Source organism: Molossus molossus, unplaced genomic scaffold, assembly GCF_014108415.1.
Source record: "Molossus molossus isolate mMolMol1 unplaced genomic scaffold, mMolMol1.p scaffold_m16_p_1, whole genome shotgun sequence".
Taxonomy (NCBI): domain Eukaryota; kingdom Metazoa; phylum Chordata; class Mammalia; order Chiroptera; family Molossidae; genus Molossus; species Molossus molossus.
In genome coordinates, this window is record NW_023425344.1 from 136,950,677 (window position 1) to 136,963,474 (window position 12,798).

At 40.0% G+C, this 12,798-nt stretch overlaps 1 protein-coding gene across 5 annotated transcripts in view; it reads left to right on the forward strand.

Moving 5' to 3' along the window:
- The window catches only part of TOGARAM1 (TOG array regulator of axonemal microtubules 1), a 98,579-nt gene extending 95,494 nt beyond the window's left edge, over positions 1-3,085 (forward strand). For 2 of the 5 annotated variants that reach the window (XM_036253235.1, XM_036253236.1), the window contains exons 21-22: positions 1,181-1,267; positions 2,546-3,082. In XM_036253235.1, the coding sequence (XP_036109128.1) occupies positions 1,181-1,267; positions 2,546-2,799 (341 nt within the window). In that variant the 3' untranslated portion in view covers positions 2,800-3,082. Of the gene's footprint in view, positions 1-1,180; positions 1,268-2,545 lie in introns of all 5 variants that reach the window. The other 3 variants (XM_036253239.1, XM_036253238.1, XM_036253242.1) reach the window with 3 other exon arrangements.
- Positions 3,086-12,798: the final 9,713 nt, after the last annotated feature.

The window sequence follows — 12,798 nt, forward strand, 5'->3', positions numbered from 1 at the left end:
TTGTTGATGGCAGCCAAGATTCCTTGTTTTGATATTGGGCTGTACATGGACCCCCTTAAATCTGAAAGTAAAGCATTCCTGTGAAACCTTTCAGAATCTAAAATGGCATACATTGAAAAAGCAATTACCTTAAGAGACATCTTTCTAATGGATTCACAAAATAAATCAAGATAAAGCACAGATCCTCACAGACAAAGTTCAGAGTTATGGCAGCTTGATGCTAAGATGCTTAGGGAAGGAATCTGGCGGTTCCACTCACTGCTCGGGGTTATGCGCAGCCTCGATGTTGGCTCGCTCAAAACAAATATTGAATGGTATTTTCAGTTTTCACTCTTTTTCTTAAAAGCGAAAAATCATCTTTGGATTTCTTTTGATTAGCAAAAACAGGTACTAGTGTACGTCTTTCATAAAAACAAGGTGACAAAACGTGGGGGACACCTATAGGGTGTAACTTTTGGGTGAAAGATACACAAGACCTCTCTGTACTGTCTTTGCAACTTCCTATAAATCTATAATTATTTCTAAATTAAAACTTTGGAAAAATAAGTAAAGGTAAAAACTAACCCCCAAAAAACAATTATTTTGGGTTTTTGGGGGTTTTTTTTGTTTTGTTTTTTTTATCCTCATCCGAGGACATTTTTCCATTTTTTGTTCAGGTAGAGTGGGAGGGAGAGAGAGGAACAGAGAGAGAGAGAGAAACATCGATGTGAAAGGAACACATCGAGTGGCTGCCACCCGCACAACCGACCAGGGCCGGGGACAAACTGCAACCGAGGTATGCGCCCTTAGTGGGAACCGAACCCGGGTCTCTCAGGACCGCAGGCCGACGCTCTAACCGCTGAACCATACCGGCCAGGGCTTGTTTTTTTTTTTTTTTATAAAACTATATAGTATTTAGAATAAAAAACCTAGGATATAGACAATTCATACACACACACACACACACACACACATATGCCATACAATAGTTCCTTTAATATGTTGTGATGTATTTTTATGTCTCATTTGCTCTAAGAATATTACTCTGTTAAAGTTTTATACAGAATTTTAAACAGTGATCAACTAGATTAAAAAATCTTAACACATTTGTTATTTGCATATTTTTGCTTTTAATGCTATATAATTGAAAATAACTAAGCTCTCATAACGCTTTAATCATGTCTCTGTTCTTTTTGTTCAGATAATTACTTACTTCTACAGCCATTTTGCACAAAAGCTCAGTTTTTAAATGGAAAAGCAAAACAGGATATGACTGAAAAGCTTGCTGGTAAATTGTTTTTTCTTTTAATTTTTTTTATTGATTGATTTTGGAGAGAAAAAGGGGGCAAAAGAGAGAAGAGAAGAGAGAAAAATTGATATGTTTTTCCACACATTTATGCATTCATTGGTTGATTCTTATATGTACCCTGACTGGGGGGTTGAACCCGCAACCTTGGCACATTGGGATGACACTAACCAACTGAGCCATCTGGCCAGGGCAAAAGAAATATTTTATTAATTAAAGATAAACTGATGGGTATTTGATTTTAATTTAAGAATAGCTAGCAAATTCAGTATCATTGCCCCTGAATTAGAAATAGATCCACAAGAGGACCTTTTAAGACTTACCCCAGAATTTTTTTTTTTTTTTTTCTCTACTGATTTTAGAGAGTGAGGAAGGGAGAGAGAGAGAGAGTGAGATGGAAACATTGATGAGAGAGAACATCAATTGGCCGTCTCCTGCATGCCCCCCACTGGGGATTTGGCCCACAACCTGGGCGTGTGCCCTGACTGGGAATCAAACTGGTGACCTCTTAGTGCATGGGTCGATGCTCAACCACTGAGCCACACCAGCCGGGCCAAAATTTTCTGTTTTGTTTTGTTTTGTTTTTAATCCTCACTCGAGGATATGTTTTTCATTTTTGTTTAGATAGAGTGGGAGGGAGGGAGGGAGGGAAACATTGATGTGAGAGAGACATTGATTGGTTGCCTTCCATACGACCCCGACCACGGCCGGGAACCAACCACAACCGAGGTACGTGCTGTTGCCTGGAATCGAACCCAAAACTCATTGGTCCACGGGCCAGTGCTCTAACCACTGAGCAAACTGGCCAAGGCCAAAAATTTTCTTTAAAATAATTTTTTTTCTGTAAGTATTTAATCTTCTTGTTAGTAGAAATAAACAGGATAAATAAAAATAATTAAAATCAAATCTTGGTGTTCATGGAAAACTGCTATTTCATATTATATGTTTGATAAAAGGTCCATGGGTCAAAATGCATAAATTTTTAATTAACTGAATTTGGAAAACATTGAGATGAATTTTGGATTTCATTCCCATGTTTATTACTTTTGCCTGAATTAATCATCATATATGGAATTCTAATACTTGAAGATTCTAATCTTGGGGAGGAAAATTCTGACCTACTTCTTTTAAGATGCTTAACATTTTAGAAAAGTGGCATTGGGAAGACGTTTGATATATATTTTATATGCTTTTTAATTAGCAGAACTTGAATTTATTTTTTTTTTAAACTTCACGATTTACCATATTTTTGTATTTCAGATATTGTTATGGAACTCTATCAAAGGAAGCCCCATGCCACAGAACAGAAAGTGTTGGTTGTTTTATGGCACCTCTTAGGGAACATGACAAATAGCGGCTCTCTGCCTGGAGCGGGAGGAAATATACGAAGAGCCACAGCTAAATTATCAAAAGCACTTTTTGCACAGATGGGCCAGAATCTGTTAAATCAGGCTGCATCTCAACCACCACATATTAAAAAGAGTTTAGAGGAATTGCTCAATATGACAATTTGAAATGAATTATGAATCTTTCATGATATACGGTATAATGAACAAAACTGTTTACATGATGACAAATGGAACTTTTTAAAAGTTACATTTTCAGTGCCTGCACTTCTCAACTAGTAAATTAAGTCAATGGCTATTTTTATTTGCAGCCTATGAATACACATCTGTCCTATATCAACCCTACCACTGTCCCATCACACAAAAACCTAAAATAATTAATATAACTTAATACTCATGAAATGTGAGGAACATGAAGTGAATCCAATTTTAATATTTTTGAGAAAAGTCCTGCCCATTTGCACTATTCTATAGAAATCACAATTTGTTGTCCTATACGTACAATTAGATCTATAATTAAAAATATACTTTTTATTATGTAATCATGTTCTGCTATGTCTCATTACTCAACCTTATTTTATAAAGTGGAAGAAAAGTCATTGAATTATGTTATCACAAAGTTTTGTGTGCTATTTGTGAAAAATATGTATTTCTCAAATCAATCTGCTAATATGATTGTGCAGTATTAGATTGCTTTTGCTGTTTAGTGTTAATGTGATATATTTGCTTACCACTTGGGTTTAATCATCTACATAATTGTGAAGTTTAACAAATTATAATAAAGCATGATGACCAAAGTTTTAGAAAACATTTAAACATTTTAAGTGCACGTTTAAGAAAACGTGTCAAATGTATTTTTTGTGCAAACACTAAATTGTATTTTTATATGTCCTAACATTTATAAAGGTGTTATTTTGCTGTCCAGTTATGTAATTCTCAAAAATAGTGCCAGGTCTTCTATAGCTTTTCTCAGAATTCTTGGGCTACAAGTACTGTATGCATCTTAAAAAAGAAAAGGATTGTTATAAATGAAAAGGATTTATTTCTGTAGATGTGTGAAAGGCGTCCTATTTTTCCAACTCTCATATATGTTAAGATGGAAATATATATAGTATAATATTGACCTATCTCTACTCCTGGGTTGTAGCTCTAGCTATACAGGAAAGTAGCTGTGTGACCTTGAGTAAGGCACTTGCCAAGTTTTGGTCTCAGTTTTCTCATCTCTAAAATGTGAAAGATGGACTAGATGACTTTTTAAAAATATGTTTTTATTGATTTTAGAAAGAGAGGAAGGGAGAGGAAGAGAGAAACATTGATCAGCTGCCTCCTGCCGGCCGGATCAAGCCTGCAACCTGGGCATGTGCCCTGACTGGGAATTGAACTACAACCTTTTGGTGCACGAGATGACACTAAATCAACTGAACCACACTGGTCAGGGCTGGACTAGATGATTTTTAAGACCACCCCCCCACCTTGTTCTAAAATTCTATGATTTCATGATGATCACTTTGTTACAGTTTATTACAGAATGAAGAGAATCTTCATTCTCTTTTACTTCTAGTGTCACTGACCAGTTTTTTTTTAATGTATTTGGCTGCTTTTTAAGTTGTGATTTTTTTTTTTAATATTAATCTGGGACTTTTTTGTTGTTGCTAATTCTCACCTGAAGATATCTTTTTTCCATTGATTTTTTTTTTTTTTTAGAGAGAGTGAAGGGGAGAGAGAGAGAGAGAGAGAGAGAAACATCGATATGAGAGAGACACATCGATTGGTTGCCTCCTGCACATGCCTGGATCGAGGCAGGGATTGAACCTGCAACCCAGATATGTGCCCTTGACAGGGAATCGAACCCAAAACCCTTCAGTGCTTGGGCTAATACTGTAACCACTAAGCATACCATGACTTCTGAAAACAAAAAAATGTAATGAGTATTTAATGCTATTTGAAGCTAAGCTGAAAGGAGAGTAAAGACTTGGTTACTTTTTCTATTTATGTGCACTTGCTTATTGTTACATACTTCTAAAATACTTTGTCTTTTCTTCTAAGTGTATTTTATGTTCCTATAGTTGAGATCTGAAGTTGGCAAACTTTTTCTGTAAGGCATCAGAAAGTAAATATTTTTGGCTTTGTAAGCCATGGACAGATTGTGGCATGTTCTTTGTTTTTTGTTTTTGGATTTTTACAACTCTTTAAAAATATTCTTAGCTCAGGACAAACAAAAACAGGTCTCTGGCATAGTTTGCAACACCTGGTTTAGGCTCTAGAACCTAAGTTGTAAATCTGAATGCATCATAAATTTGCTTCAACCCTTTATGATGTGCATCATTGAAACCATAATTACAGATTCCACATTTCATTAATTTTGACCACTGACCTTGTATCATTGCAAATGTGTCTACCAAGTTTGCATTGATTGATTGTTGGATAAGGTAAAGTTTAATTTTTAAAGGCAAAAGAAGACCATTGCTTTATAAGCTTATACATTATTTTATATAAATATATTTTTTAATCTAATGTTTTCTTTATTGATGTTAGAGAGAAAGGAAGGGAGAAATAGAAACATTGATGAGAGAGAACATCGACTGGCCACCTGCTGCATGACCCTCACTGGGGATCAGGCCCACAACCTTGGCATGTGCCCTGACTGGGAATTGAACCAGCAACCTCTTGGTTAATGGGTTGATGCTCAATCACTGAGCCACACTGGCCAGGCTTATTTAAATAGTTTTTATTGATGTTTAGAGAGAGAGGAAAGGGGAGAGAGAAACATCTATTGGCTGCCTTCTGTGCACCCCACACTGGGGATTGAGCCCACAACCCAGGCCTGTGCCTTGACCAGGAATTGAACTGGGACCTTTCAGTCCACGGGATGGCATTCAGTCCACTGAGCCACACTGGTTAGGCATAAATGGATTTTTTATAAGCAGTGATAATTATAAAAATCTAACCCTACTAACACTGCAACTAAAAACAACTAAAAACAAAAGAATAAAACATTTTAATGGAATATTTACCCAATGGAATTTATATCATTTAGTCATTAATATGTGAAATACTTTAATCACAGGACAATATTTATAATGTGTTACAGGGGCAAAAAAGCCTAACTATTAAGTACAGTGTCTCTATCAAATATATATGCACACAGAAGATAAAATCGGAGTTACATACACCAACATGTCAGTGGTGGTAAACCACAGGTAAAAAGGTGTTTGTTTTTTTTTTCAGTGTACTATTCTGCAATTTCCATTTTTTTCAGAAATGATCAACATGTATTGCTTATGTAATCATGCCCCTATTCCTAATCATGCCCCTTTGCCTCTAATAATTGAGTTCTCTGCCATCTAGGAATCTGTGTCACCTCTGAAATCATGGCACCTATATCAATTGTAGCATCCCCAGCCAAAAACAACAACCCCTAGTCTTTTAAAAAATGCTGACTTTCCCTTCACCTATGTATTTCTTAAATTCTTGGTGAAGGAAATGTACCTAGCACTCTAAAGGTACATGGTTACACATGAGTTACACTGAATACAGGAGTTAAAATGTTTCTAACTAGTACAAGAGCCACCACAATTTAGTGGCAAATTCATAATATAAATGGACAAATTCCATTCCCCATAACAAATATATTCTGTAAATTAAGTGAACCATGTGGTGTTTCATGCACTTTTTCATTGCAAGTTACATTTTGAAGAAATTAAACAGGAACCTTATATTGAATAGCCCAGAAGTTGTTATTAACTCTGGGTATCACAAGAAGCTTTTTGTTCTTTTATTAGTCAGGATCCCAGAAGGACATAGATGGCATATCAAAATCAGGGTAACTTGAGAAGTGGTTAATAAGGGACTATTTACAAAGGCAGAGTTTAGGGAAACCTGGAACCTGGAAGAAGAAATGTTATGGAGAGGGCCACCTTGATCAGAGTTGAGATTCCCACATTGGGAGAGCTTGGGAAATAAAAATTCTGACCTCACTCTTCCCTTCCATTCTGCCAGGACTCTTTGTTGGCCAGACCCAACAAGAAGCCAGGGAGAAAGGGATACAGTTCATAAGGGTCAGTCTATGGAAAAGGGAGCTTGGAGAAGGCTGGACAGTTGATCTGGAGAGGCAAATGGAAGAAATTCATTACATTAATAAATAACATATTTCTCATCAAGCCGATATGGCTCAGTGGTTGAGCACTGACCCATGCACCAAGAGGTCGTCAGTTCAATTCCTGGTCAGGACACATGCCCAGGTTGTGGGCCTGATCCCCAGTGGAGGGCATGCAGGAGGAGGCCAATTGATATTCTCACTCATCAATGTTTCTCTCTCTCCTTCTCACTTGGTCTGTCTTAAACTCAATAAAAAAAAAAAAATAACACCTTTCTCCATCTGTCTGATCTTTCTGTTCTCTTTGTTTCTCAGATCATCTGACTTTACTGTATTTTAGAACTTGCCACAACCCCTAACCTACAGTATTTTATATATCTTTTTTCTTCTCAAAACTTATAATTGTAGTATACACTTTCTTTTAAAGTCAACTAGGACTAAATTATTATTATTATTATTTTGTTGTTGTTGTTGTTGTTCAGGTAGAGTGGGAGAGAGGAACAGAGAGAGAGAGGGAAACATCGATGTGAAAGGGACACATCGAGTGGCTGCCACCCGCACGACCAACCAGAGCCGGGGACAAACTGCAACCGAGGTACATGCCCTTAGCGGGAACCGAACCCGGGTCTCTCCGGACCGCAGGCCGACGCTTTAACTGCTGAGCCAAACCGGCCAGGGCGGACTAAATTATTTTTTTTAAATATGTTTTTATTGATGTTTTTAGAGAGAAAGGGAGGGAAAAGGAGAAAGGGTGAAACATCAATCAGCTGCCTCCTGAACACCCCTCCTGGGAGCTAAGGCTGCAACCTGGGCATGTGTCCCTACTATGAATTGAACTGGTGACCTCTTGGTTCATGGGAGAATGCTCAACCAACTGAGCCACACCAACCAGGGCTAAATCAAATTTTTTTTTTTTTTTTATTCTCACCCGAGGACATTTTTCCATTTTTTGTTCAGGTAGAGTGAGAGGGAGAGAGAGGAACAGAGAGAGAGAAAGAAACATCGATGTGAAAGGGACACATCAAGTGGCTGCCACCCGCATGACCAACCAGGGCCGGGGACAAACTGCAACCGAGGTACGTGCCCTTAGCGGGAACTGAACCCGGGTCCCTCTGGACCGCAGGCCGTCGCTCTAACCGCTGAGCCAAACCGGCCAGGACCTAAATCAATTTTTTAAAATTTGTTTCACCGGTAGGGAGAGAATCCTATGCAAAGGGAAAAGCATACTGAAAAGAGACAAGAAAGCACATAAAAGGAGACAGTGGGTTTTGTGGAGCTATGGGAAGGTAGAAACAAGTAAGAAACTGGCATGATTATAAAAGACTCTTTCAATGCTAAAACGTTTAGGTTTTTCTTATTAGCAGTGAGCAAAACCAGGAGAGTGAAAGTAATATCACTGGCTTGAAAAGTTAAGATGTAGGAAACTAGATGAAGGAAAACAATGAATCTATAGTGAACAAAGTTGAAGCAGATGAAGCAGATGGGTTTTTGCAAAATGGCTATTAGAGAGCCATGGGATCTCAGAGCAATCTTATTTACTGATGAAGAATTTGAGATCACTTTAGAAAATGTTGAAAGAACCAGAAAAGGAGTGAAGAGGCAGTCTTCCCAATCACCTCTTAGCGGCTCCTCTCCATAGGAAACATCGAAAAGTTGCTGCTTAAGCCAGTACAAAGCATGGCCATATTGTAGAATCCAAAAAAAGTTAGTTTGAAGAGTAGGAAAGGGAAAGCTGCAACTAGTTGCAGTTTGATGAAAGTGAAATGCAGATGGTCAGAAGATTGATTTTGACATTTGGAATCAAATGTGCTATTTAGGAGATTTATTTATTTTTCTTTTTCCCTTTTTTTAAATTGATTTTTTTAGAGAGAGAGAATGTATTGGTTGCCTCCTGCATGCCCCTACCAGGGATTGAGCTCGAAACCTGGATTCGTGCCCCGACCAGGAATCAAACTGGCAACCTTTGGGTGCACAGGACAATGCCCAACCAACTGAGCTACACTGGCCAGGGCTAAGAGATTTATGATTAATAAAACCAAGGGTCCCTAAAAAAAAAAAAAAAAATCAAGGGTCCTTATTACTTTGGTTAAATTTAATTTTAAATCCTAGCTCTAGAAATCATCTCTCTCTCTCTATAAATATACACCCTTCAGAGACCTAGCCTTTCCCCCTATAATCAGCAATCCCTGGGAGAGCACAAGACAGTAGCCCAGATCTGACTAAGGTCACAGGGTCTGGACCTATGACAGGCTAAAGATAACATCTTGACCTAAGTTGTTTCAGCACCTGAGCCCTCAGGACTGCCCCCTGGGGACTTTCCCATGAAACCAGATACAGTACATACAGGGACTCAGAACAGACCTCAGAGCTGTCCTCAAGATCTGAAGAAATTATTTATTACCTTTACCTCACTTCCGACCAATCAGCTTCCAGGATGACCCTGTACTCCTAACCCATGGTGTCTTGTGATTTTTCCCTATATAATCAGTAATATACACACCATCGGGAGTTCAGGCTTTGGAGTATGAGCTTCCCATTTTCCTAGGTAGTGCCATGCATAATAAAATAGTCAATATTTCTCCACTGCAATGCTCTGTGTTTAGTGATTGGCTCTGCTAGCGCTAGGTGAATAAACTTCTGTTCTGTGACATTAACAGGGTTGTAGACAGGCACATCATCTTGCAGAGAATTCTGGAAGCAGATAGTTTCCAGAGGAGAAAGTTGCAACCCAGTTATGACATCACTGAACCTTGAACAAGAGAGGGCCTGATAAGTGATGAGTGAACTCAGAAACTTTGTAACAGTAACATGAAAGGCCAGATTGGGTGGGGGGGTTGTTTTCATTTATTTATTTATTTATTTATTTATTTATTTATTTATTTATTTATTTATTTATTTATTTAGGTGACCCTAGCAGGAACCGAATCTGGGACTCTCTGGTCCACAGGCTGATGCTCCAACCACTGAGTCAAACCAGCCAGGGCAGGGGTTGTTTTTTAAATGAGGATAAGAGTATAGAACTGAAGTCCTGCTGGTGTAGCTCAGTTGGTTGGAGCGTCATCTTGTACACCAAAAGGGTGGTGGGTTCAATTCCCAGTCAGGGCACATAACCTAGGTGGTGAGTTTGATCCCAGTCAGGGTATATACTGGAGGCAACTGCTCGATGTTTCTCTTCCTTCCTCTCTCTCTCTCAAATCAATAAAAAACCAGATCCTCAGGTGAGGATTTAAAAAATTAAAATAAAAAGAGCAGAACTGAAGAGGACTGCTAAGACTATCAACACAGCCCAACTGGTGTGGCTCAGTTGTTGAGCATTGACCCATGCACCAAGAGGTCATCAGTTCGATTTTCCCAGTCAGGGCACATTCCCAGGTTGTGGGCCAAATCCTCAGGGGGGGGGGGGGGGGGGAGGGTGTATGCAGGAAGGGGCCAGTCGATACTGTCTCGTCGATGCTTCTACCTCTCCCTCTCCTTTCCTCTCTTTCTAAAACCCAATAAAGAAAGAAAGAAAAAAAAAGACTGTTAACTCTCAGCCTCTATCTTTCCAGAGGAAATTTTATATATCCTATTAAGACAGGCCAGTAAGCAGTAAGCTGGGAGAAGTGGAATAGGGAAGCTGAGACAGAGAGCTGAACAAACTGGCAAAGCAATTTACAGCAAACACAGAAGGTCACCCCTCTAGAAATAACATCTAGGCCTCAATTGTATTTCAGTTCCGACCCAGAAAAGCAGCAAAATCAGGAGGGAGACACTAGGACCAGCTGCAATGACTAATGACCCCCTGCCCTGGCACTGACCAATCAATAGAGACCATGAATCTGAAAGGGCACACCTGGAAAACTGATGAATATTCTGTTGAAACCCTCTCCTAAGACCACCTCTAAGATTCCCACCTGCAATAGAGAAAAGTCTCAAGACAAAGGACTCTCCTTCCCAGGAGCACAGGCATGCATCTCCTAGACTCTAAGGGACCTCATAAGGCTTGCAATCAGGGTAGCAATGGGCAATGGCAGTTCATCCAAGGCAAACCCTCTGAATGTGTCCCCAAAGCCCCATTTTCTCTTACTTGTTAGTGAGCCAAAGCAGACCAGCCTAGGCTCATTTCCCCAGCCATTTCTTGTTTCACTGACCCAAGCTTTAATAAATGTCCTCCAAAATTCACCTGGACTCGTGTTGTGAAACTTTTCCTGCATGAACCCAGACACTACCGGCCCCAAGGGCCAGGTCCCCTTTCTGGTAACACTGTTATTTCCTTTTCAGGTAACTAGGACCCATATTTCAAACCATCTCCAGATTTGGGAGTGCCAATGTAAGAAATGTCCAAACCTGTAGAGAATTTTTATGAATTTATTTGATCCAAACTGAGGACAATTGCCAGGAAGCAAAATCTCAGCGGATTGAGAAAATGCTCTGGAGACTGTCAATTTTACAGTTTATTATATACATTAGAATTAAAGGAGACATAAAGGCTTTTACATGAAATTCCTTGGTGGCAGATTAGGGAGGCAGGGAAAGCAAAGTGGGGAAATCTCAGATTGGATAAAGAGTAAAACAGAGAAACAGTTATTTCTTTCACATTCACAGGCACAGGATAGTTAACAATGAACATTTACAGCACATGGGGATGGTATTTGAGGAACAAGATAACAATGAGGGGTTCTATGGTCTCGTGCACTGGTGCCAGTGTGCACCCCAAAGGGTTGGGGAAAAGGAGGATTTCTCTAATGTCCCAAGTGTATGTTATCTTAGTTACAAAAAGACAATAGACAGGCTCACTTCAGGTAAAGACTGACTTTTGTCTAGAAAGCTACGTGCCTAGGATGTGACTGTGCTGGCATGTTTATAACCCCATAATTGATGATTTGTAAATAATTGTGCTGCTCCATAATTGATGATTGGGAAAGTAACTGTGTGCCCTCTAGCTGAACCTGTTTAGTCAAAATAACCTCAGTAAATTGGAATACTCCCTGAACCAATAAATTATTGGGGGTTGGCTATGTGTCTGACAGAGTCCACGGAGCCTGAAGGTCTTGAAGAGTCAGAGACTCGACCTTCCCCCACAATTTCAAGGAATCCGGCTTGCATTGTGTTTGTGCAGCTCAGGGCTGAGTGTGACCCAATGTACCTTGAAACACCTGAAATACCTGGGTGTTTCTGGGTATGCCTGGGTATTCCTGTTATCCGTAAGGCAAACTAATTCTAAACTAAAACTAGCATTGCTGTGGCCCTGGGCATTATATCAGGAAGATCCTATTTTCTCTAAGGTATAAAAGGCATGTAATAAAGCATATTGGGGCTGATTCTGAAGACTCTGTCACAGGGGTGTTCAGAATCAGACGCCAGCTGGCTAATCAACAGCTCTTATCTGGACTTCAATTCTCCAGTGGTCTTTTTTGACTCTGTTGCGCCACAACATTTGGAGCCCCCAGGGCTGGTCTCTGAAAACTAGGGATCAGTCGCCGGCTGGCTTTGCTCTCTGTTTGGCTTTAATTTGGCTCTGGCGGTCTCTCGGTTCTCTCACACCACAACATAACTATCTGATGGAAGTTGCTTTTAGTTAGGAATCTTTATGTTCAGACCACCTTGTGTGGTTACTTTTGGTCTCTGGGTTTGTAGGGCCTGCCATACGGGCCTTCCATGAGCTTGCCAGGTTTAATAAGTGGTCCCTTTTTCTTCCACGGGGTTTTAAGGCTTAATTTCTGTCCATTTTTAGGTGGAGGGGTAAAACCTGGACAATTGTTGGGAAACCTTAGATTTGCCCAAAAAAGTGTAACAATGTTTTTCTTCCTTGGTGGATGGCTGGGCACTGGATGTGTTTCAGATCAAGGGTGTTAAAGGACCTAAACACCCTTTCAATTCAGGAAGTTGCCACTGAAGCGCTAGAACAGAAATGAGCAGCAGCCCAGCCCTCGGTGCCTGGGGCGGGGCGGGGCGGGGCGGGGCTTGGTGGGGTGGGGCGGAAGCTCCTGGATCCTGAGTGAGGCAAGGCCCGCACGCAGCGCAACCACGTGACTCGGGCGCCTCCTGGAATACCGACGCATGCGCCCCGCGCGCTCTCTCGAGGAGGCGGC